The following is a 25784-nucleotide window of genomic DNA, read 5'->3' as shown; positions in this document are numbered from 1 at the left end:
TGCGAAACTACCCTCCTCATATAGATCTAGTGAAGAACAGTCTATGATGTATATGCAAGGGTGGTCATTGAAAAAAGTGAATATTAATGAGACTAATTACATTCCTAAGAATTATCGATGAAGTAATTCCAACATAGACCTAACAAAAAAAATAAAATAGGGGAGTATAAAAAAACTATGAAAGACCTACATCTGATTTCTCATGTGAGATGGGTGTATCAAGAATAAAAAATACAAGGGGTGTATCGCTACAGAATAATGAAAAGGACCTTCGCTTGTTAAATCAATAGTTTCAGTAGTAGCACCAACTCATCAGCAAAGTAAATTCTTCATTCTTCAAAATTTTTCCATATAACTGGCCTTCCGAGCAGAACAAATTGACAGAAAGAACTAATCATCAGATGCCACAGCAGGGCTGTCCGAGCAGATCTCCTTTTGATGAAGTTCAAGTAACTTCTTTTCTGGACTACATAACCCTGCATGTCAAGTAATTTTGTGACGATTTCTATTAGCAATTTTTCAGGGCTAATAGATTGACAACCACTAGTGAAAGATGGTCAACATTTTCGTTAGGTTTGGTGAAGCTTTAGAATGTCATTCTGGACCGACCAGATACTTTGATGAGCACCAAACAGAAAAATCAACTACTTTTGACAAATAACTGTGCCAAACCACTGGAAAATTCGATCATGCCGTTACCAATTTTTTGTGCGTAATGATGATTGGGTCTTTATAGAGTCTTGTCTATCAAAAGCAGATCTTTTTTGAGTACTGAGACCAACCTGAACACTTCGGTATATCCCACACAGCTATGGATGAGGATGTACACTCTGGTTGACATAGCTCTTTGTTATTCTCATGGTGGACATTCATTGCAAGCATCCATGCACCAATTGTGACGTCCTCATTGCTGAACATCCGGACACTGTCATTCAAACAGAATAAACATCTGATAAAATGACTAATTGAGAGAAGTGTTGGCTCACTTGATTCCATTGTTCTTTCAAAACTCGGGTTAAATCACATAAAGAACAGTCTAGGTTTGCAAGATTTCATCATGATACAAGCCGTAGATCAGTAAAAGATATGACTGGTCCAGCATTCGATGGCAAATGTAAATTATTAGGCTTTTGATGACCTAAAACAAAGTGTTTAAGTTGCGCAAGTGCTTGAGCATTACATTAGACTCAATCGACTTCTCAACAATGAATTAGACATGGAAGGTTCAAAGCAATATACACAACAATAAATTAAGCCTCATGCCACTGGCTCGGTCCGGCTATATATGAATTCTTTTAGACCATAGCACCAAATTCTGTATTGAGTCTTCTATAAGGTCTAAATGCTCCACATCTCACCTTAATTTGCATGTAATTATATAAGATACGCTATTTTAATAAATGTATAGCTCTTTAAGCAAAGGTCTCAGTCACGGCCACCTAAGGAGCAAGATATCATTGGCTGAATCTACCACGAGAGCACGATTTTTCACCCCAAGTATCTATCCTATGATGAAATGAACACAAGCACATGCCACACTGCATGAGTGCAGCAGCCATTATGGGTCAAATTGCTGGATGTGAATGTTGGCTATTGATGAGGAATCCATATATGCAGAACACAATTTGCTTAGCTAGTCTGTTCTCTCTTCTTAAATTAGGAACCGCATGATTAAGCAGTATAAGAACTAAAGCATAATTTGGTGTAGCTAAGCGAATTAGATTGATCCAACTAAAATCAGATCTTCGTAATCACGAATTCCAGTAGAAGTCTGATGTGACAAAGGATAAGCACTCACAGCATTGGGAAAAAGTTGGAGACTTCCTTAATTACCCCCAGAAATGAAATAGCCATATGCCAATATTTCTATAAGGCTATTTAAGCTAGTCAGAAGACATTGATCAGAAAACGTGCCTGTTGTTTCTGAGAGCCACCAAACTTGCAACTACTTCTGCTGAAAGGGCATAGATTGGACCATAAGCATGGAAGAAGTATTCTTTCCCTAGCAAATAGGCTAATGGCTCATACCTGCACATGGAGAATGGTCCAACCACATAAACAAAAAGAAAGACAAAATATGAGAAGGGACACTGATTACTGGTCATAAGCAAGCACCCTCAAACATCTCTACCTGAGCTACTTCCCAACTTTCTTGAGTAATTTTCTGCCAAACTACATGACCACTCCATCAGTTTCGCTCTAGAGAGAAAACTTGTGAAGGTTTCAGCTCAAAGATGAAGTTATCCAGATAGATCGAACTTCAAAGGAAGCTTAAGAAATTTGAATACAGAGAAAATGCGGAAAATCATTGATATTAACTTTCTGAAAGATATAATTGCTATATGTTAAAAACTTCAAGATGTGTAGCTCTTTTTCACTACATGCCATGACAGGAATTAAAAGTGAACATAAATTAATGAAGAGGCAAAGGATTCCAAGACAATATGAGAGTTCTCTGAAAGAAGATACAAGGCAAAGCATTCCTACAAGCACAATATAATGGTCCTCTTGAAGGAGAAATTCAAACAAAAACATGGAACTAACCATTTAAGTTTCGGGTCGGTGAAAACTGGGCCCTTTTTCATGCATCCAATATAAGTTTGGGAATGACTTCGTTCCTTTGTCAAGAGCAGGGAAAGCCGATCTAACAGTTAATGAGATGTGATTGCAAGATCATAAGACAACTGGTGCGAGTCCATAGTGTGATGAAAATGCAATAGAAGACCGCAATTCAAGTTACCTGGCCTGAGATAGATGTCATCATCCGCTTTAACGTAGAACTCAGCATCATAAAGTGCATAGGCAGCTTTGAAGAAAGCTAACCTGCAGTTTAAAGCAGATTATGACGGGAAAAAAGAGAGAGAGAGAGAGAGAGAGAGAGAGAGAGAGAGAGAATGGTGATTACGTTTTGTAGGGGAGCTTGCTGTACTCCTCTTCTACATCCAACAGTAAGAAGTCATCATACTGTGCCACTTCCTTTTTCAATTCCATCATCTTCGTCCTATCATTAGTCCTACCAATGACAAATCTAAAAACTAATCCAGTGTCTTCCTCCAAGCTGCAATTTAGTCCATAAAGTCAAAATCAATAGAGTTTCCTATAGCTATACATGAAGAGCACAAGAAAAAAATCTCGGATTTTAGCTAATTGAACTGCTTGTATGCAGTAGTTGGAACTTAGCAGGTCAAAATGCAAGATAAAACGATGATATAACCATATAAACAGCTGTTAAGAAAAGACACCTAACAACCAAAGCCAATACTCACCAACCAAAAGAGCTAATCTCCTGATGATTGATGACTACTGAAAGAGTCATCTAAACAAACTAATCTCAATCTCTACCATGTTCAACCATAACAAATATTCATGTATAGCCATATAACCGTTCCCTATGTTCCTCAGCTCCATCAGTGATTCGAAACTTTGCTTCTTTACACTGCTACCAAAGAAATATTAGTTTCAACATTTCTGCTTCTTTCAATAATATGCTCCAGATGATAATTTCCTGGAATACCACAATTTGAGCTACATTATAGTTTTTTTTTTTTTTGGTAAGCGAGCTACATTATAGTTTTAGACCCTGAAACCTGAAAAACAACTTCAACGGATACATGGTCAATATGAAGTGATCTTCATCAGCCGAAGAATAAGAAGTAATCTCTCTAGCGGATACTACATAGTAATTTCGTTGGGTTCATAGTTAACAAGAAGTAAGCTTTCTAGCGTAAACACTATGTATGCCACTCAGCATTCGCAAAAATGAGTGCGTTCTTCCAATGAGCTGCACACTGCAAAATTCAACAGTGGCAATGGACCAAAGCAGCCACTTGCGATTCGCTGCAAATTCTCATACATAACAAACAGCTGGAATTGCATTCTTATTCCCAAGTCATTGACAACAAGAGACTTAAAAAATTAAATGCAATAAATCAGCATCAGCAGATCAATTCCACACCGTGAGATCAGACAATTCGACGAGCACGAGCACGAGCACGAGCACTCGGTCAGATACAGCAAAAGAAAACGCGGCATACCGTTGCAATTTCTCCCGATCCGACGGCATCCACGTCCGCCGGACAGATCTCCGGCGGCCGACAGATCCGAACCCGGTCTGGATCCCCACAAACCCCTTCACCTTGCGCCTCCTCAGAACCTTCCCGCCATCCCTGACCAACAAACCGCCACCGCCGTCCCTCGCTTCCCCGCTCCACGAGACGCGGAGCAACCGAGGCTCGGCGCCGGAGCACCGGGAGCCCCGGCCCGGCCCGAGGATGGCGATGAACCCGAGGACGAAGCCGGAGAAGCCGACGAGGAGGCAGCAGGAGACGATGAGCATGGTGGAGCGGCGAGGCGAGGGCGGGGAGGGCCGGCCGTAGTGGTGGTGGGGCTTGGGAGACGACGGCATGGCGGCGGCGGCGACGGCGACGGCGGCGGCGGGGTCGGAGAGATCAAAGGCATGTAGAGAGAGAGAGAGAGAGAGAGAGAGAGGGAGGGAGGGAGAGAGTTCGTTGAGATCGGCGAGAGAGATCGAAAGAGAGAGAGAGAGAGAGAGAGAGTTTGGTGAGGAATTGCTTTGCTCAGGAGAGTGACTTGAGAGCTGAACAAGCTTCGGTCATTGGCGGAGCTGTCGTTTTAACTTCGACGACGGTGATTCCTCCCGCGCGGACGGGAAAAGGCCGATCATCCTCCGGAATCTCCAAACAATTTATGAGAAACGACGTCGTTTTTGTATAGAAAAATACGACAAAAGTGTTGCGTTTTGCGTCATGAATACTTTTCGAATCGAAATTCCTTTTCTTGAATATTCTTAAGAATGTTCTGAGAGCACCGGCCGGCTGGATCCGTGAAAATAATTGAAAAAAAAAAACTCTGTGATATTCTTATCTTTTTTTTGCTTACAAGGAGGACTTTCTTAAATGGTCTTATATCGTGGTTAGTGCATCGCATTAAGGGTTCAAGCTTTAGAGAAGTGCCGGTATTTAATAAAAGCAGCTCGGAGTTTATATATTTTTGGTGAGAGCTAACGAAAATTTTATTTTCTACATAATTGACGAAATGCGAGTGATTTTAGTAACTCCATCAAACGGACTAGAAAAATCTTTGAATTGATCATATGCGAATAATGTATTCGAGTGTAATTGTTAACATCGATCTAGTTAAAAATAAAGGCGACAAAGTTCACGATTTGTTGCCATACCCATATCTAGTTAAAAATAAAGGCGACTAAGTTTAGTTGCCACAAAGTTTATAAGTCATTTGGCATTTATTTGAAATTATTCAGTATTAGAACATGCATTTAACCAAATGATGTCGCGGCTAGAGAATGTTCCAACATTTGTAGCATGGTCCTGATACTGAATAACTCACTAAATTCAAACCATTCCTTTTAATATAATCACGCTTCTAGGGATCACATTAATTAAGATAAATAGACAACATCCGATCTAATTTCACATCGATCTTTATTGTTTTCTCGTATTTTCTTATTAATTAAGGGAAAATACCCATGAAAAGTTCTATTTTGGACTGAATTAACTAAAAAAGGACATTGCTTATTTCCCCTACATCAAAATCCAGATTGGGTATTGCATCCTGAGGATTGAGCAGTGTTTATTCACTTACAAATCCAAACCCAAAAAACTAGATTACCATATTTACATTTGCTTATAATTTTATCACTTCCCATACAATTCACAAGCTTTCCGGGCTTCTTCCCCACAGGAGAGCTGTGTCTGGTCATACACCATCATGGTATCGACATTACAACGCCTTCCGCTGGTTTGCTTTTCCTTCTCCCCCGGGGACACAAGGGGGCCATCGCAGGATGGCTTCGAAAATTGGTCCCACGAGCTAGTTTCTTGTCCTATAACTACTAGCAAATCCTCGGTATCCATACGACTAACTAAGCTAGCACAACAGGTGCTTTCTGATACCTGTATTGACTCGGCGGTTTCTGTCTGGCAAAATTCGGACGGTTCTTCCGCGCCCTTTGGCTCATCCTTGTGACAGTTTTCTTCAGAAGGATGCACACAGTTGACAGCAGGCTCTTCTTTGGAAGAGATTCCTGCTGTTATAGGAAGGTGAGAAGTTTCATCTGCCAATGCAAAATTCTGTGTGGCATCGCAAACTCCTTGTCCTATCCCGTTAGTTAGTTCAGTTCCTTGCAAAAGCTCTCCTTCGTTGGGGCTGACTTCCCTAGCATCAGCTTCTTCGTCGTTTGCATAGCAGGTCTCAGCAGATTGTACTGACTTGGTCGTGAGCTCACATTCTGGAAAAAGACACAGTTGATACATTCATTCCTAAGTCTGATCTCCTAGCAAAGTGCGATAAGATACATTGAACTCTTTTGGCCTGCGATGTTAAAAGTAACAAAAAAGCCAGCACATCAACTTGAAGAGGCGCGACAATCACCTGATAGTGCCTCAGCTTTCTGATTTGTGTATAGGCTCTTTTTTAGCAGTACTGTTCCAGGAAAAACCATCAAGTTGATCTTGTTAAGTGCTTCCTTTTCATCCTTTTCCACATTCTTGAAGCCAAAACCTTCAGTCCATGTCTGCACCAAATCTGGGATGGCAGCTATCACAAGTTTTTCCACTCCAAAAGACACCAGTAGCTGGATAAATCACATAGGAAGACATAGGAAGAGTGATTACACATTTAACCATTTCAATGATGAATTGTTACGAATTAATAAAACCCAAAAACTCAAGATGCTTCTACATAATAATCATTTAACCACCATGCCATAGCAAAGTTATCTTTAGTTTATGTTTCGACCATTGCCACTGCATATGGTATGGATGACACCGCGCGCGCGTGCGCACACACAGAGGCATTCCTAAATAAGCAAATGTTTAGAAGTGACCGGTAGTACAATCAGGTCTTCAGTGGAAAGTATATAAATAAGATAATATTAGGAAGAGACGTATTTTAACAAAGGTGAAGAACAATGAGACTAGTTTATCCATATAGGCTCAGATTGAAGATATATCCATGTGGTTTTAAGGGTAAAATATAAAGGAAGTACATGCTCCATGCATCATTCTTGAGAGCTCCAATTCTAAATCATCAAAGGGAAGAAAAAACTAATCTAACGCCCATACATGGAGTAGTCTATGGACTTATCTTTAGATGGTTAAGGAAAGAGATTCTTGTTCTCATCAGGGCAGTCCCCTAGTACTCCAAAAGAAACAAGTTTGTTTCAATAGTTAGCTCATAGCACAAAACAATCCCATCAGTGTCCCTCAGGTCTAGACAATTGCCACATTTATGGCACCAGCAATCACTTCGGTTGATTAGTCTGAAATGTATGTGTCTAGTCATAGAGCAACATTAGAGCTCACCTTCTCTATAGCAGTCATAAGGCGTCGACACATTCCCTGCCGCCTGTATTTGCTACAAGTTGCAATTAGGGGCATCTCTGCAACTGCTATTCCATGAATCCTGCAAACCAAAGGCATGATGAGAATATGTACACCTGAAGGCCGTTTCTGGACTTCCACCATCTGTGTTAACATAGGTTCCTCAGGCAACCCTACCTTGTTTAGGACAAATGTAATAGAGATACAAATGTCAAGAGTACTCCTGTAAGTTTAGATGATGCACGTTTCACAGTTCAAAAGCACACAAAAACGAGTGGTGAACAGGGTTACAATCATTATCAGGCAAAACGCCCCACAACATCAAACTCGGTTAGAAATTAGAGATTTTTGCTCAAAAGCGAGTTGTATGTAAGAAGAATCGCCAATGCTTATAGTCAATCCTCAGCAACTAAAAATATCATTCCTGAGACCAATAAACTCTTCAATAATCATATCTGGCAGCATCACAAGATGTTGCAAAGGATTCTTAATCCTCTAGGGTAAACTATTCAGGACATTGCAATGAAGTATTCAAACCTGACACATGCAGCAGATATTAACACATCATCTTTCTCCAGGACCATGGTATAAAAGCCACGGAAGTTCAGCCGTGCAAAATCTGACCTAAATATCACCAAGAAAAGGAATAAGAATTAATTAGAAAGGTATGGAGCAAATAATGAGATACCTCAATGGGGTGGACAATGCCAAACTGAAGTTGCAAACAAACAGGGGAAGAAGAAAGAAATGATGCATGACAAGAAGTCACACAAAGTAAAGCCAGAAAGTTGAAGACAATTGAGTGTTGCAAGTAAAAGAATAGGAAGAGCGAGACAAGCAAACTTACCCCCAATTATATAGAACATGAGGTATCATATCTATTCCCGTTCTTGGATCCAGCATGGAGACAAAACATTCCTCCATTATAGTCAGAGCAACAGCCAGTTTCGAGTTGCATTCTGCCTTAAGAGCAAACCCTTGGGCAGAAGGAACCTTCTGGTCATCGTGAATGCATCTAAGCAGAGTCCAAGTGAACCCATCTTCAATATGGTTGATGAGACCAATACGAGAATGAAGCCCAGAGTAAACCTACCCACAGAGTTGACATATGTATCAGTCAAAACAAACAGAAATTGGAAGACGCAGCATTTCCAAACCCTTTTCAGCAAATTAGGCAACCTCATAAAATCTAGTAACACAGCCAAATGGGTAAGTTAGCACATCTCTTTAAGTTCAAACAAAGTCATGTTTGAAGGATAAGCCATGTTCCAAAGAGGCGCTACATTGAAAAGAAAAGGACGAGGGTAAAAAATATGCCGACAAAACATCGCATTCAATACCCAATAGCATAACACCTGGAATGAACAGCGATGCTTAAGATACAATTCTTTGAGGGTTTAGAGGGTTCATGAAACATAGAGCCAGAAGGCTGTAAAGTTTGATTTCATTGCTGAACTTGGTTCTGGAAGACGGTGGCCAATGAGGCTACAGGTCCTACAAGTTCCCTCAGTCATTATCTACATTCCATGAGTTCCACAGACAACTTACTTTTCTCTAATGCAAGGCTCGGATGTATCAGTGCTTGCTTTTCTGGAAGTAATAACAGTTGATCTATCCAAGATTTGGCTAAATCAAACATCAAGCATGGTTTAAGAGCTGCAGTAATTTTTCCTCAAAATTTTCATATGCTGATCCAACAAAACAAAATGAGCAGTTGCATAGGAGCACACACAGTACATAGAAGACAGGGTCTTGTTACCTCTTGACAGCCTTCACCACAAAACCACCCATCAGTTATCTCCAAGTCTACATTCTTTTCCTTCATGCATGACTCGTGATCTGTTCATACATCATCCTTATCAAATGAAGTGCTTAAAATATACTTAAAATTTGCCAGTAGAGGCATCATGGATTGAATAAATATACCAGTCCACAATAAACTTTTTAATAAAAATGTAAATTAGACATTTATAATTATTGCTGCGTGGATTGATAATCAAATGAAAGATTCAAGCATATCTGAGTCTTCACAAAGACAAATGAAGAAAATGCGCAAACCAAACAACACTAACTATGTATATCTTCATCACCTAGAGATTATTTTGTGTGAGCACCAGACTTAATGCAAAAGACAGTACACAGTCATTTGAAAATCATAAAACCATCAGCAGAATTATCATTATCTTGACCTAAATACTATTTAATGTAGCAGCCAAGTTCCTAAGGACGGACAGAACTGCATTTAAGTGAATTTTCTTGAAAAATTAAAATACAACCATCCCTGAAGATGATACTATTCTCTTTTAATATGTAAACCAGTCCTGCTAGACAAGCCTTACTCCACGGGCTAAGCTAATATGCTTATTTCATAATCGAACTGAATCTTTAAATCATCCATCAATGTTCCAGTTGTTTCCAAATAAACAAAGAACAAGACATCTGACAACAATAGTTTGCAATGATTAATTTATCAACAAATTATCAGTGACAAACCCCAGCTTAGAATTCACATGATACTAAAGTTCATTCATCCAGAGTCAAACATTCAACAGCTATTCGACGTTTCTCGAGGAATTGAGGCTTTGGCTCAACATTTGAATCCCAAACCAGTATAGGATTCTATGTATGTATAATATTTTTACAACCAGGCACATCATGAAGACCATAAATAAGAGAGAAGAAATGTGTATTACATTTGTGTTCACACTGCAAACACTTCAGTGCGCCATTAGAGCTTGCCTTCTTGTCATCAACTAGGCATCCACATATTCGACATGTGCAGTTGGGACAATACCATTTGCCCTCAGGCAGGTCCTACAATGGTAAAAGAAAATGATGTGACTCAATTGACTTGGTACTTCTCCTCATCCCATAGGAAACAAGATACACAACCTAATGAATATGAAGAGAAATAAACTACAAGCTACATATTTTGAGACATGTTAACTTAGATTCAAACTCCTCGCCTTTATAGCCGGAACTTGCTTGTAAACCTACTTTAATATAAGGAAAGTTCCTGATCCCAATAGATGTTTGCTTGGCCAAAAAAAGAGGATTCGTTATGAGGTTGTCCACTTTTATGTCTTAACCGTAGTTTTAAAGGGCAGTACTTAAGGAAGTGAACCAACAAAGCAAATGTGAAACAGACACATGACATACCTCCTTCAGCAAGCAAGCTTGATGGAAAGTAGAGGGACAGTTGTCACAGCAAATCAATTCACCCCCATCACCACAGATTCCACAAGAATCATCATTTGGATCATTGTTGTCAACTTGTACACTTGGCTTTCCACTTTTCCTCAACTTATATTCAGATGACCAGGCCTCAAGAACACACAAGACAAATGGCTCACCTGATTCCATAAAAAGGTTCATGCATGGACGATTCTTCTTGAACCCCGCATGAATCTTGAATTGAGAAATTGATAGCACCATAGTACAGCACTGGCAAATGATGCCATTCCAAGTGACCCGACCATCCTTCTTCACAGTATTGTCTTTAAGATCACGGTATTGGATAACATCATTATGAGAAATTACTCCAGAATTTATCAACCATGACAAAACAGTTCTAGCACCAAGTAAGGAACTCCCATCCATTGAGAGTTTGCCCCCCTTCCCGAAATTCCTTGGACGCAACTTGCACGCACCCTTCTGCCTCTTCAGCATCCTCCGGGCCTTTATTCTGCGACACTTGGTTTTAGGCATGGATTTGGAAGCACTTCCACTGACTTCTTGGTTTTTCATTATTGCTGAGACAAGCAGCTCATCATCTTCAATATCACACTTTCTTTTCTTTGATCTATTTTTCGAAGTATCACATTCTCGGCTAATCTTCTTATATTTCAGCTTTCTCTTCTCACTCTGGAACCCGGGAAGGCTGAAACATGAGGACTTGCAACCTCCTTTAAATCTTCCTTCTGTTGCCAAAAGATCCTGAATCTCATTAAACTCCAAGTGAGGGCTGTCTGTACCAATACCTGGAGACTCAGCCTTGGTCGGCAAAGTCACACCCATTATATCATCCTGGTCTGATGTTGCTGACTTTATTTCAGATATCTTCTTTGACTTCCTTCTCATTTTCTTTCTCAAACTAACATCTGCCGGAACATCACTACAGTCCACTTCTTTGCCATGCCCAGACTGCTCGACAGCTCCAGAATTCAATAAGATGGCTACACCTGGTTCAACTCTGTGAAGTGAATAAGGTGGATGACATTTAGATTTATCTTCCGAATAAACCAAATTATTCATATCAGACAAAGGTTCGCATGATTTGCAACTGTCTGGAAAACAAGAAGCAAAATACCTGGAACATTGACAAGGGAAGGCTGCCGGATTTATTCTCATCTTAATAGCATCTTGGTCCTTAAATGACTCTCCTTTATCTTCACAGGTCACCAATGATACATCTTCCAAAACCTGCTTATGTCTCTCCATGTCATGCTCGGAACCCCCTTCATTGCAGCCCAAGCAATTCGACTTGCCATCCACACCCAGATGGGACACTGTTCTAAATCCTTCAAGCGGAACACTTACACTTTCCGAATAAGCAGGACAATAATACAGGGTATGGCCAGATGAAGTGCCACCATCAGGACCAGGAGGTGGTAATGGTAGGGGATCTGGGTTGCAGAGTTTGTCCCCCTGAGAGTAATTTGCGGTCACATCAGCAGTTTGGATAAAAGGAGTGATGCCACTATCACCCGTACGGAAAGACATCCCAGTCAAAAAAGTCCCATGACTCCCATCAGTTCTTTGTATGCCATATCCTGAGGAACGGCCAGTGCAAGATAGCTTTGCAGAGGCAAAGCAGTTCCCATCAACATCCGCCAACTCGCTTCCACAGGCCTGAGATGAATCGCCAAGGAAGCCTGAAATTTGGCTCGCAGAGAAGAAGTCTCCACAGATATCATTTTTCTTCACAGCCAAAGCAGCATTTCTTTTCCTGTTCATGTCAGTGAGCAAACTCGGTCTTACTTTTACTACTTCACCTTTTCTTAGTATACCAATTTTCTTATCAATGAACACTACTGCCACAAAGGGATCTAAGAGATTCCAGCGATGAGCCAATGAGTTAGACAATTCTGACTGATTTAGTTCTTTCTCAATACTCAACAACAACTTTGTCAAATCTGACAGGAATAAACTGAAATCATTCCATTCTGTACTCTCATCTTCCCGCACCAAAGCACATCGATTGGCCAGTAACATTTGTCCACATGATATCCATGCTTTAGAGAATTCACGGAATGACCTCCCTGCAGGTGATCGAAATTTGTACTCTGTATAACGCCTACTAGGTCTTTGATGCATGGTGATAAGCCATCCCGCTGCCATAAGTAAGTGAAAAGCATGGAGATGGAGAAGACGGCGAGGTTCCTTGGCAATGGAAGAACTATCGGATACACCAAGTGGAGGAAAATCATAAGCAATTGGCCTTTCGTCAGCAAGCAGGGGACTAGACTTGTCAGCAGCATTAGCAGATGGGCTTGCTGCAACTATTCTGTTTGCGATGCTCTCCTGTGAAGCAGGTGAAGCAATAGCTTTCTTTACAGCAAATTCCATACTACCATTACAATATGAACCTATAGCTCGACAGTTTGAAGTACTGGTATTTCCCACACAAGCTTCTCTGTCCACTTGCATGAGCTCTTTTAGCACATAGGAGTTGTATGCAACCCCCTTACTGGAAGATTCTGCCACAATGAATTTCTCTTGACCAGACATGCCACAAATATTCTTGTTAGAGCAGCATGATGGACTGAAACCTCTCTTCAAGTCAGGCACAGGACTAGCAAGCTGATCTGCTGGAAATTCAATCCCCTTTACACAAGATACTTGGTCATTCTTATCTGTGAAACTGGAAATCTTTCCGGGATCTTCTTCTACAACAAAAGATTTCTCGCAGGAAGTAATTTTAGAAGCAGAGAGACTGGTCAGAGCAGAACTTTCACCATTAGAACAGACTGAGAGATCCATGTTTTTACAAGATTCAGACTCAAAGTCAATAGGTCCAACGGATGGTGACATTTTCTTTCTGTCACTGGTGTAATTTCCAAAAAGCACCTCTCTAAAAATACTAAGCTCATCATTTGAACCCTCAAAACCATCATCACAGGGGTCCTCCATGTTGTTAGTCAGCACAATGCCCGCAACATGGAAAAATTACAATTTGTCCCCAGCCTCTTCAGTCCCTTGCTCCATTAAGGATCATCATTATTTTGAAGAGGCAGAATGCAACCCCGGTTAAAGTTTCACCTGGAACGCCTCTCTCAGAACTTTCATAAAGCAACAGTGCTTTGGTAAAAGTTGTCTTCCATACAGTACAACCATAAGTCTAGATCAGCAGGAATCCCTAAAGAATGTCATATAAAACAAGAAGAATCTAAAAGATAAGATTCAGAGATAATACAATAACATGGGAGTAAAAACACGAGTAACTCAGCAACAAATTGTTTCCGTTGTCTTCGACAACCAATCCAACTTAAGCACTCACAAATTTCATAGCATCATACTAACCAATCACCAATAATCTGCATACAATTAAAGCATAGGATATGAATCGGGAATGCTGAAACAGAACTTTCGTTTTGGTCCATGGAAACCATTAATAATTCTAATTGTGATGTTATTTAAATCTGAAATTGCAGTCATGAATTCATCATTTAACATGGTTCCATAGGCATGCATCTGGCATAGTTTAGATATATGGTCCTGAACTCAACCAGTCTAATCTTGTCCCAACTAAATTGGCAAAAGGATAATACCCTCAGAACATGTTTCCACTTACCTAGTTGATCCAAGTCCCAGGTAAAATTGGTTAAGAAAGGGAATGTAAAGGTAAGTATTCAAATTTAGAACAGAGAAAAACTTAGGAGTCAGTGGTCTCCACATGCCGGAAGTACCTATAGAATTGAGCTAATATCTATAAATATGTTCGCAGAAGGTTTCCTAACTAATAGAATATTGTTCTTCCGAGGTGTTGTTTATTTCAATAACAACTAAGTCATCTACTCTTTGTGATGATTTCTCAAGCAAACGAGAAACTGGAGTCTGAGCTAGAAAGAACATCCGCAGCAAATGGAAAATAAAGCACAGACCTGCTGCTTTGAATTGTTACTTCTGAATGAAGATGCTGCTGGACTACTTAGAATATGGGTAAATTACTCCATACAGTTAAATCAGTTTGCAAATCAAGGAAGAAGACAAATCAACGGGGATCTCATACAGCCATATATGCAATATCTATGCTTTCCATTTGAACCATTCCCATTCATAGAGAGATATTGACTCCACCACTTAGCGTAATCTAACTTCCCATTATTGCCTTGGAAACCTAAGAGTGGTATTGTAGTTTTTATAGGGTCCCACCGGACCAATCATTCCCGATGTAGTGTAACTTCCTTTTAAGGATTTATCCATTATCAAATCAAGTCAGTTTGGCTAAGAAACCACTCGGAAAACAGGTTCTGTGAGGTGGTGATTGATAGAAACCACATAGCATTATAATACATGCACTACCTCAGCCAAAAAATGAGGTTTACGCATATAAATGTTGTAATTTTAACATATTTACCTAGACTTTTCTTTCTTTTAGACAAGTTAAAAACACGCAATCACGTAGATGATCTCACCACATTGGAATAACAAGTTCAAATCTATTTTAATGATGGAACGGCGTTGGTTATTAAAGTAAGTTAAACCGCTAGATTTACTTCATAGTGCCAATTGTGGCCAGGAGAATTATCTGCAAAAGCGACATGAGAATAAATAACGGGTCTCTATCACATCACCATGCCATGTCATCAAATAACATGGAGAACAGTTCTCCTATAATTGAATGCTAACTTTGATCCAAAATCCGCATCTGATTACTAAGCAATTTAATCAACCAATAGAGACCATAATCTCAGCGAGTTCGTTTACATCCAAACAAGCAAAGTGCAAATGCATATAGAGAAAGAAACGTCTCTTATGCAGCCCTTGCAATTCCATATGGAACACGGGACACGTGTTTGTTGAAAAACAGAAGCTAACAGTCAAGTCTCAAAGCAAATAGAGATAGCCGTAAAGTGGATATGTTAGGGTCAGCTCCGGCGGAATTACTAGACTGCGAATGTTTCTCCACATCTCCATGACCATTCACAGCTCACTACTTAGTAGTGAGCGCATTATATGGGATTTCATGCAGGAGATGACGGTGAGTGCACCTTAATTGGCATAACTAACGAAAAAAAAGGAGATGGACTATCCTTCCTAAACCAACGGAAACCTGCAGCGACCGGTAGCAAATACAGAGGGAAAATGAGGTGGACCAGGCCCTCTACGGTCTGCTAAAAGGTCCAAGATTTAGGATCGTTCAATCAAATTGAGGGTCTCCGGTCCTCATTCAGGCACGTGCCCAAACATGCAATGATGCTCATAGATAACAGCCGAGGCTACACATTCGTGTGGTAATTCACCTAAAGCTGGAATCTTTGGATAAAAACTCTCATCTATTGCTCTGCAGCTGGGTTTTCTGGGGTCTGCATGATGTCTTATAGTCATGAGAGAGAGTGAGAGAGAGAGTCTGCACGTCACCGCCTCTCGTTCATATTTAGACAAGCCACCATTATCGTCAATCTCAGCATTCCGTCCTGCCGAATTGCTCAGGTCGCAAAGGCTCGGCAACGAATTGTGGACGGGAGGGAGAGGGAGAGAGGCGACAATTACGATCATCGTCGCAAAGAAAAGATCAAGAACATCAAAGTCATTGAGAGCAAGAAGCCACACGAGCAATACGCAAACACCCGTCATCACCGAAACAAAGCCCATTCCCAGAACAAAGTAAAGCCATCTCCAGAACGACGACACTCCCAAAAAAGCCAAATCCTCGCTCGAATCCGCCCCCGAAAAACCCCACGAAGTCAGCGTCTCCGCCGCGGAAATGACGGGCGCCGGAGCTCGAAACCGGCGGCGAAAACCGCATTACCGCGCTGGAGAGGACCGAGAACCCAGATTAGACGGAGCAGGCAGGAGCTCACCTGGGCAATGCAGCTCCCGATCCGCATGCAGGACCGGCGGAGGCGGAATCTCGGGCTAGGGTTTTGGGACGGAGGAGGCGGGGGGAGGGCGAATTTTCGCGGAGACGATCGAGAGGAGGAGGAGCCGCCGAAGGAAGAAGGGCAAAAAGGATGAAAGGCGGAGTGGGTTTTCGCGTGCGCTCTCGGCCTCATTACTCCCCCGTCATCGCAACGTGCGCGAACCGAGAAGAGCAGCACCAGCAGCAGCAGCGGCAGCGGCAGCGGCAGCAGCACTACTTCGGGAAACCCGAATCCTGCTCACGAGCAACAGATGGCATTTACCATTTTTCTCTCTCTCCCCATCTTTCCCTCTACACTCCCCCTTCTACGCTTGGTTCATGCGTATGCCGATAGCCCTGATTGTACTATCCCATCCCACTATCTTTCTCTCTCTTTCTGCTTGTCTCTTTGCGTTTCACTTTCCCTTCTTTCCTTTTCATTTTTTTTTACCGTTTTCGATCAAATTGCTCGCGTCACGCAGGACACGGCGCTCGAAACCGTGAGGCGCAAAGCGGGACGGGCGCCTCCTCTCCGAATTTAATTACGAAAAGATTTTGTACTTTTTTTGGGGGGTAGGGTGGGTGGGAGGGAAGGCGAGATAAGGGTGTGACGCGGGGGTTCGCGTTTTCCGTGGAGGTCGGTTTCGGTTCGCGACGCGGGACGGTCGCTGCGGTCGCGAGCTCCAGCGTTTGAACGGACACGGAGACGAGGTTTGGCGTTGAATTCCGCCTTTTCGTTTGCTTTCCGTCGATTTCTCTGCATGCGATTGCGACCGAACGGGTCGCGCTCCGTTGCGACCGAGGCTTGAAGACGGGTTTTTTTTTCCCGCCTGCCGATCTTAAAGCGTTGGACTTTTCGCTATCTCGTTGCTGTTGTCTTGTGACGTGCAATTTTCGCCGCGCCAGGGATTTTGGGATTTGGGTTGCTTGTTAGGTTGGGTTAGGTTCGTTATGCATGTGGTGATCTTTGGCTTGACGTTGATGGGAGGTACTTGTTCGAAAATGGAAAGCATTGGATCCAGCTTCATCAACCACTTTGTTACTCGACTTAGAAAGACTGTCGTTACGTGAGAATCTATATAACTAGTGCCCTTATTTCTTGGAGATTTGACAGCGGTCTATTTGATGAAAATGCGGTTTTAGCAACTAATTGATGATGTCCCGAAAAGAAAACTTTTGTCGCGAGACGTAATTATGGTAAACTCAATCTTTGACCTCTTTAAGAATCTGACCACAGTTGCTAAGTGCGTGCCGTCATTCTTTTAATCATGACCATTGTCGTGCATTTAATACATAACGAAATGCTGTAATGTTGGAATTGATAATCTAGAAATTGAAAATAATTTCCTATCTTTAAAATTTCTTGAATATATAAGGTAAACCTTGCAATTACTTTTTCCGACTTAGGTTGATCGCCATTAGTAAATCAAATCTTTAAAGTCCTCCCTCTCTTCTTCAATCTCCAGCATGGGGAGGGTTTGAGCTAGTCTCACCCTCTCCTCCATCTCATGTTGATTTTGTTTGTATTTTTTTCTTCTCATTTTGTCTTTTATTCTAGTTTGGACATAGAAGCTCTCTTCTCTCTTCTCCTAGTTTAGTTTTATATTTAAGAGCTTGAACTCGCTTGATTTAGTTTTAGATTTGGGAGCTATTCTCTTACCATCTAGGTTAGGAGCTTAATAATGCTCTCAGAATTCAATGCTCTATGCTTTGTCTGTTTACAATTCATCTACCTCCAGCTTCAATTGTAATTATAGAAATGGTGATGTATTATTGAACCACGACAATTTGCTCTTCCAAATGTTAGATACGTGCTTGTTCAACGTGTTTTATTACCTCCATATGGCCATGGTGTAAAGGAAGCCAAATCTAAACATGCATCGTCAATTGGCATTGCCATAGATGGAGAATAAAACTTTGACAAAAAATGGGATTTTTAGTGTTTGGCCACCAATTATTTTACTGACAAATTTATTCTTGCAGAACAACAAGTGCATGCTTAACCTCGCTATTGCTATTTTAATCCTCCTTATTTTTCTAGATTTGGCTTTGCTCTACAATGATTTTAGACTTTGCTCTATTTCGATTTGCTTTGTTATGAAATATGTACAATTCTTATGTATCTTTTTAGTAATGAATACAATTTTTCTTTCCATAAACAAAATTATATTGACTAGTACGAAAAAAAAAAAAAAAAAAAACTTAAGTTGACTAATCATTTATATCTAATATAGCTTCCAACTGTTGTAAAACATGTTAATGGTGTCTCTACTTTCACGTGCCATTCTGTTTGTCTTAATTTTGATAGGAAAGAAGGGCGGAATTGAGCCAGTGACCCCGTGGGCGGTAGCATAAGAGTTTTATGTATACAATAAAACATTCGATTTGGAATATAACTATTACTTATTTAAGTGAGCTTGTTATTGCCACCTCACCAAAGTGTCGGTGGGCTAGAGTTAAGGTAATCCTATGCCTTAACATAGTCTAACCCATGCCGCAAATGAAACGGGGCTTCTTAAGGTTGATGAGAAACTTAGATTTTTCGAACTCATGACCACACAACTCAGGAGTAAGCCCTACCCTATCAAACTAACCATGTCAATGGATTTTTTTTGTCTTGCTACTCAACGTAATATTGTCAAAAAAAAAGAAAAGGGCAAGCACGATTTTATGGGACCATTACCGATTGTTGTTAAATGTTTAAGTTGTTAGATGAATGTACAGTTTATTATTTGAATTATCTCAATAATCCCCACTCTAAAGTGTTAGACTTTTTGCTATCTTGTTGCTATCATTATTACATACATTTTTTGCCGCACTTGGGATTTGGGTTTGCTTGGTTATATGTTTCACTTGACATTGATGGTAGGCATTTGTTTGGAATTGAAAAGTATGCATTGGCATCCTTCGGGATCCAACTAATTACCCGCTCTGTTACTCGACTTAGAAAAGGTTGCCGTTACGCGAGAATCTATGTAACCGGTGCCCTTTCTTTCTTTGACATTTGACAGCCGTATCTTCGATGAGAATGCATTTTTAGCAACTAATTGATGATGTCCGAAAAAGAAAAATTTTGTTGTGAGGCTTGGATGCAGTATACTTAGTCTTTTGACCTATTTAAGAATTCAACCGCAACCGTTAAGTGCACGTGTGCCGTTGTTCTTGCGGTTGTGAACATTGTCGTGCATTAAATACATAGCGAAATGCTGGAATGCTGGAAATCGAAAATAATTTTCATAACTCTATAGTTTCTCAAGATATATAGATTAAACCTTACAATATCTAGGTTGACTGCTTCAAAAAAAAAAAACCTTCGGTTGACTGCCATTAGTAAATCAAATCATTAAAGCCCTCTCTCTTCTTCAACTTTCGGCATGGCTCCATCCCTTGTTAATTTTCTCTTCTCTCGCAATTTAAATTTGTGAGCCATTTTCTTCTAATCAAGTTTTATATTAAGAGTTTGAACTCTCCCGATCTTGTTTTAGATCTATGAGCTATTTTCTCCCAACCTAAGCTACTGAGTTTAGTAAGGGCGCGTTTGGCAACGATTCTGCGTTCCCTGAACCGATTCGACTAGAAATGATTATTTTTTATTATGTTCCTGAACCGATTCCCGAGTAAAAGCGTTTGGTAGAATCGTTTAAAATTTTTGATTATGGAATAGAATTGCGTTTGGTACCGTATTAATTGATTCCGTTCCAAATTAATTTCTTTTGATTTTTAAATAATTTCTTTACTTTTTTACTTTTTCCTTTTTCTTTTTTTTTTTTTTTTTCTTTTTTTTTTCTATTCTTCTTCTTCTTCTTCATTTGGCCGGGCCGCCTGACCGGCGACGGCCGCACGAGGGCCGGCGACGCTCACCGGAGCGTCACCGACCCTGGGCGAGGTCGGCCTTCGCGCGCCAAGCCTCGCCGGGGCACCTCGAGCGAGGCTCGCCCAGCCCCGCCGAGGCCCTGGCCGCCGTGGCTGCGAGCCTCACCGGCACTCCGGGCGAGGCTCGCCCAGCCCACCATGGCGAGGCTCGCCCGGGCCACCGGCGAGGCTCGCCGCGCACTCGCCGTGATCCGGGCGAGGCTCAGCCTCGCCGGTGGCCGGGCTTGCCTCCGGCGATCGGCGGCGAACCAGGCGACCGGGCGGCGAACCGGGCGACCGGCGGGCGTGGCAGTGTGGTGGCGGACGGCGGCGAGCGATGGCGGATGGCAACCAAGGGTTTTACATTTTGATTCTTTTTTCCGATTCTCTGACGTATAATCAATTTTTTTTTTATTCTCAAATCTTGTCCAAAATCGTTCCCGAGAACAAAAATTTACCAAACGCGATTCTCGGGTCCCAAACCGATTCTCGTAACAAAAATCGTAATCCTGCAAGACTGAGTTGTTGCCAAACAGGGCCTAACATGCTTTCTAGAATTCAATACTCTATCCTCTATCCATGTATTTCAATTTCAATGGTGATCATAGGAGCTCTAATGTCTCATTGAACCACAGAAATTTGTTCTTTCATATGTTAGTTTTGCATTTGCTCAACCAGATTGTCTACGTACAATCATTGTGTAGAGGAAGATAAATCTAGGCATATAGCACCAATTGTCAACTCCTTAAATACCAAAGAAAAATTATGAAGTGTGCTCATCACTAACAAAGATATAAAATCTAGTAATAAACCACTAATTACTTTGCTCAATGGATTTGTTCTTGCAGAACAATTGTGTACTTAACATTGCTAGTGTCTTGTTAATCCTCCTTATTTTTGGATTTGGCATTGTCCTACAATATTTTTAGGCTTTGGTACAAAATAAATGTAGTTTTTTTTTTTGTATCTTTTTCAAGAACACGACAATTTTTTCAATTAAAAAAATTTAGATCGACTATAAAGACAGAAAAGAAAACTTAGGTTAACTAACCATTTTCATCGAATTTAGCTTCCATTTTTCATAACACGTATTAATGGTGCCTCCACTTCCACATGGAATTTCTATTTAGGAAGACAGGGTGGGAATGAGCAAGCGATATCAACTACCCTAGGAATATAGGTATTCGGTTTGAGTTATAACAATTACTTGTTTGAATGAGCCCGTTGCCGCCGTATCACTAAAGTGCTAGTGGGCTAGAATTAATGTAAGTGCAAATACTATTACACTTGGACTACTCATTTTAACCGCTTCGTGACGGGAGTCGGGATGTCTCTTGGGCTTAAAACACACAGACAAGACGCCACGCATGCCTGGCCCGTGTATCCTCAATCGCATCAGGCCCACGGTCCACCAAGCCCAGCCCAGGGAACCCCGGCCCACCCCCGGCCCGGCCCATTATATCACGTACTGACTACCGGACAAATGTCCACTCCAGAGAGAAACTCCAGCGTCCGCCATTATCTCTACGCTCTACGCTCGCTCCAGCTCACGAAGAAAACCATGCCGACGCCTCTAGAGAAATCGGCCTATAAAAGGCACGCCCTGCGATTCGACCCAATGGCGTCGCGTCACGTCGTCGCTCCGCACCGTCTTCTCTTCGCCTTTAAACCCCGGCTCGCCTCCCACTTTCGCTACCAGAATCGCTCCTCCTCTGAACAAGAAAACGACCATCACTCGCCTCTCCTTCTCCGTCTCCGCTTCGTCGATGGCTTCTTCTCCCAAGAAGGTAATGCATCGGCCTCTTCTTTTTCTTCGATCGCTTCATTGGACGTGCGTACTTACGGAGTGCGTTCTGTCCGCGTGTTTTTTTTTGCTAGGTTTTGGTCCCGGTGGCCAACGGGGCGGAGCCGCTCGAGGCGGTGGTGACGATCGACGTGCTGCGGAGGGCCGGGGCCGAGGTCACCGTGGCCTCGGCGGAGGAGCAGCTCCGCGTCGACGCGTGCCATGGCGTGAAGATCGTCGCCGACGCTCTGATCTCCGACTGCGCCGACGCGGCCTTCGATCTGGTCTCGTTTCCTGTACGTATGCGCTGTGCTTTCTCCTGCTTCTCTGCGTTAGTGTACGTGGCGATCGCTGCCTGTAGGCACCGTTCGCTTACCGGTACTAGCGGATTAGTGACTCTGTTTGGTGGTTGACTGAGTGCGAAGCCACTGTGAACTTCTGTTGCTTTAATTACTTTCAGTGAAATTTGGAGGCTGTACGTATTTAATCAGAGTAGGAATTCCTTTGATAGATGATGATAGCTAGCCGAAGCTTGCATAAGACTGTGCACTACTTGCTCATTGATAAGCACTTATGCATGTGTGCGGTTTGTCTGCTTTGGATATTGCAGCAAGTACCGAAGTAATGATCAGTTGGTGTTAATGTGTTTGGTTCACATTCTATTCTTCAGGGAGGAATGCCTGGTGCTTCTAGCCTCAGAGACTGTAAGGTTTTGGAAGACCTGGTGAAGAAACAAGGTGCAGATGGTCGGCTGTATGCTGCTAGCTGCACATTTCCTGAACTAGGATCATGGGGCTTGTTGAAGGGATTGAAAGTAGGCCCTCACTTTTCATATGTCGTTAATCACGATAATTATGATGATGACAAACAGATTTAAAATGTGAGGATGCTGGTTTTGACAGGCAGCTATCATGGAGCAGTTATTCTATTTTTATACAGCTGTCGAATCCAGGGTGCAGGTAGAAGGCAAAACGGTTACCAGTCGCGGGCCTGGTACCACTATGGAGTATGCTGTTACCTTAGTCGAGCAATTGTTTGGAAAAGAGAAGGCAGAAGAAGTTGGCGGGCCACTGGTATGTGTCTCCTCTGTGAACTTCTTTTTTGCTAATGTGGTCTTGTCGGAACCTTTACTCTATTGTGCTCTCCTAGAGAATGTAAACATGCTTTGCATGAGCAATAGCAGCGTCCCGGTTTTAATACTTAATCTTTAATGTAGAAGTTTAGCAAAATTTACTTCTCTAAGTAGTTAAGTCCATTTTGGTTCCTTCATCAGAGTGAATCACCCCCATGATGCAGATATTTATCTTTCTTATTCCTCAGTAACAAAGTATATTAAGAAACAATATTAGTATCCTCTATAGGTATAGGAAAGGTCTGGTATAGAATACAGAGAAAATAATTAGGTTACAGCAATTAATCGATGCAAACAATGCCAGGAAGGTGTTAAGATGGCTGTGGCTGGCCCAATGATGCTCAATGAATCATTTGAGATAAATGTGTTTAGAGGGAAAAAATTCCTAAGCACAAATCTGGGTGGAAGAAACCATTTGAAGCTTCATTATCTAGCTCGCCACGGTTGCACTCCTGCTAAAAATATCTAAACAAGGGAACTAGCTTAGAGATATGTAATGTATAAATAATGTCAAGAAGGTGTTAAGGCTGCTTTTGGTGGTGCAAAAACATGTCGTGAAGGGTTCAATATCTTTTGGAGCAGGTAGCTCATAAATTTTTTGGGGGACTGATCACGTGGTGAAAATCTTTAATAGTGATAATTTTTCCCATCTTAATTTTATGGAGGTAAATTTTGCTGCAAGCATCATGTATTGTTTTGCGCCTATTCTGCCATGACGTCACATAAAAACATCAGTCATTGCTTTCACATCGTTTTGGATCTGTCTAAGATATCTACTTGGCTCTTTTTTCCTCTATACAGGTGATGCGCTCCAATCATGGTGATGAATATCATATGTTGGAACTGAACTGATGGACTGACTTCGACAAAGGCCCTCAGCCTCAGGTAAATATTGTAGTTAAGTCCATGATCTGCAAGGCAAGTGAGTTATATTTTCTTTTATTGCTTATTTCTTTTGGTTTATTCAAGACAAACTCAAATCACCTATTCTTAGAGAAGCTGCACTGATTGATGAGTCGGTCTTGTTTCATTAATTCTGATGTGGTCATGTCGAGCTTGAGTGTTTAAGGAACTCAATCTTTGTTTATCAAACTGGGGCAAGGTTTAGAATTGGTCGAGCAGCTCATTGACTTGGCAAGATTAAAGATGAAGCTCCATCTAGATAGAATCGCATAGCTGGTAATGAATTTCAAACTCAACTTCTCAGAGTTATTTAGGCCAAGTTAGCTTGAAAATGGACTTATGGTTGGCTTGACGACGGACTTCAATTCTCAGTGTGTTTAAGGCTGATTCTCACTGAGGTTTATCTGGTTGGCACTGTCTTCAGTTTATGCCTCATAAAAGAGTAAAACCTCTAAAACTGAAGATCCTGGCAAGCGCTAGTTCTCTAGTGTGCTGAAGACTGATCAATGCAATCCAGGTCCATTTCATTGACACATATAGTCATCTCAGTTTGTGCACTTGTAAGAAGAAGATAAATATGGTGACACTTTAGCATGCAAATTATTGACCACTTTGAGTTTTGTATAACCATGAGAAGTCGAGCGAGTTTAATGTGTAAATATGATGGAATTGGAAAACCATGAACAGAGCATAAGAGGCATAACTGATTGACTTTTAAAAAGTCTTAGTCCTTTGCCATGATCTTCTATGGGTAATTCATTGGTGTTTGACACTTTTTTTCTTTTTATAATGATCTCTATGTGAGGGTGCACACACAAATTGTAAACGTAAATAGTTGGCTTTCTGTTTGTTTGCATGAATCTTATCCCATTGTGTACTTTTAGCGAAGGAAACTTGTGCAGATTGGTTAGCAAATTTGATACTTCATTCATGCGATGTAAATGACATTCTAGGATTAGATAGGCCACCGAGAGGTTTGCCTCCTTTGTTGATTGGAGGTCAGACAGGATCAAGTTTTATTAGGAGAGTAATAGTGTAATTTCTTTTCTTACCCAAAAAAAAAAAAAAAAAAAGAAAAGAAGAAAGAGTTAGCTAGATTGTTGATCATTTTGTTGCATGAAAAATGATTTGTGGTAAAGATGTTTTGTTTTAATGTCCTTTTCAGATTCTGGTGCCTATTGCCAATGGCTCAGAGGAAATGGAAGCTGTTATCGTCATTGATGTTCTCCGGCGATCAAAAGCAATGTTGTAGTAGCCTCTGTTGAGGATAAAGTTGAGATTGAGGCATCTCGCAGTGAAACTAGTTGCAGACATGCTCTTAGATGAGGCTTCTAAACTCTCATATGATCTAATTGTGTTGCCTGTAAGTAGGGCTATTCAAAGCTGTTTTGTGTCTTTTAATTAGTTGATGATTGCTCACAATATATTAATATTACAGGAGGATTGGGTGAGCTCAGGCATTTGCTAAGTGTGACAAATTAGTCAATTTACTGAAAAAGCAGAAGGAATCAAATAGACCATATGGAGCGATATGTGCGTCCCATTTTAGTTCTGGAGCCTCATGGTTTGTTGAAGGTTGGTTCATTGCTGCATTTTTCGCCTTTTGTTTTGCAGTTTTTCAAATATGAAACCAAAATGACGGCTGAACTTATTCACTTCATAAATACGTTCTTCTATTTCGGATTATTT

General features: G+C 41.2%; 2 protein-coding genes and 1 pseudogene across 2 annotated transcripts; 1 reads left to right on the top strand and 2 right to left on the bottom strand.

Moving 5' to 3' along the window:
- Positions 1 to 49: 49 nt before the first annotated feature.
- LOC104448530 (probable beta-1,3-galactosyltransferase 14) lies at positions 50 to 4616 on the bottom strand. The gene is made up of 7 exons (XM_010062387.3): positions 4035 to 4616; positions 2906 to 3058; positions 2741 to 2823; positions 2545 to 2644; positions 1915 to 2028; positions 783 to 925; positions 50 to 476 (listed from the first exon to the last, which is right to left on the bottom strand). Exons 1-7 carry the CDS (start codon positions 4403 to 4405, stop codon positions 391 to 393), a joined length of 1050 nt encoding a protein of 349 aa, XP_010060689.2. The 5' UTR covers positions 4406 to 4616; the 3' UTR covers positions 50 to 390.
- A 915-nt stretch (positions 4617 to 5531) lies between these two features.
- Positions 5532 to 16814, bottom strand: LOC104448529 (increased DNA methylation 1). Its single transcript, XM_010062385.3, has 10 exons — positions 16388 to 16814; positions 11671 to 13719; positions 10521 to 11553; positions 10055 to 10175; positions 9121 to 9200; positions 8209 to 8450; positions 7899 to 7985; positions 7344 to 7443; positions 6412 to 6613; positions 5532 to 6268 (listed from the first exon to the last, which is right to left on the bottom strand). Exons 2-10 carry the CDS (start codon positions 13491 to 13493, stop codon positions 5676 to 5678), a joined length of 4281 nt encoding a protein of 1426 aa, XP_010060687.2. The 5' UTR covers positions 13494 to 13719; positions 16388 to 16814; the 3' UTR covers positions 5532 to 5675.
- Positions 16815 to 21834: 5020 nt separating this feature from the next.
- Positions 21835 to 25528, top strand: LOC120286199 (annotated as a pseudogene).
- Positions 25529 to 25784: the final 256 nt, after the last annotated feature.

This window comes from Eucalyptus grandis, chromosome 6 (genome assembly GCF_016545825.1).
Source record: "Eucalyptus grandis isolate ANBG69807.140 chromosome 6, ASM1654582v1, whole genome shotgun sequence".
Lineage (NCBI taxonomy): Eukaryota > Viridiplantae > Streptophyta > Magnoliopsida > Myrtales > Myrtaceae > Eucalyptus > Eucalyptus grandis.
Note: the sequence above shows the minus strand (reverse complement) of the source record. Positions and strands in the feature narration are given on the sequence as shown.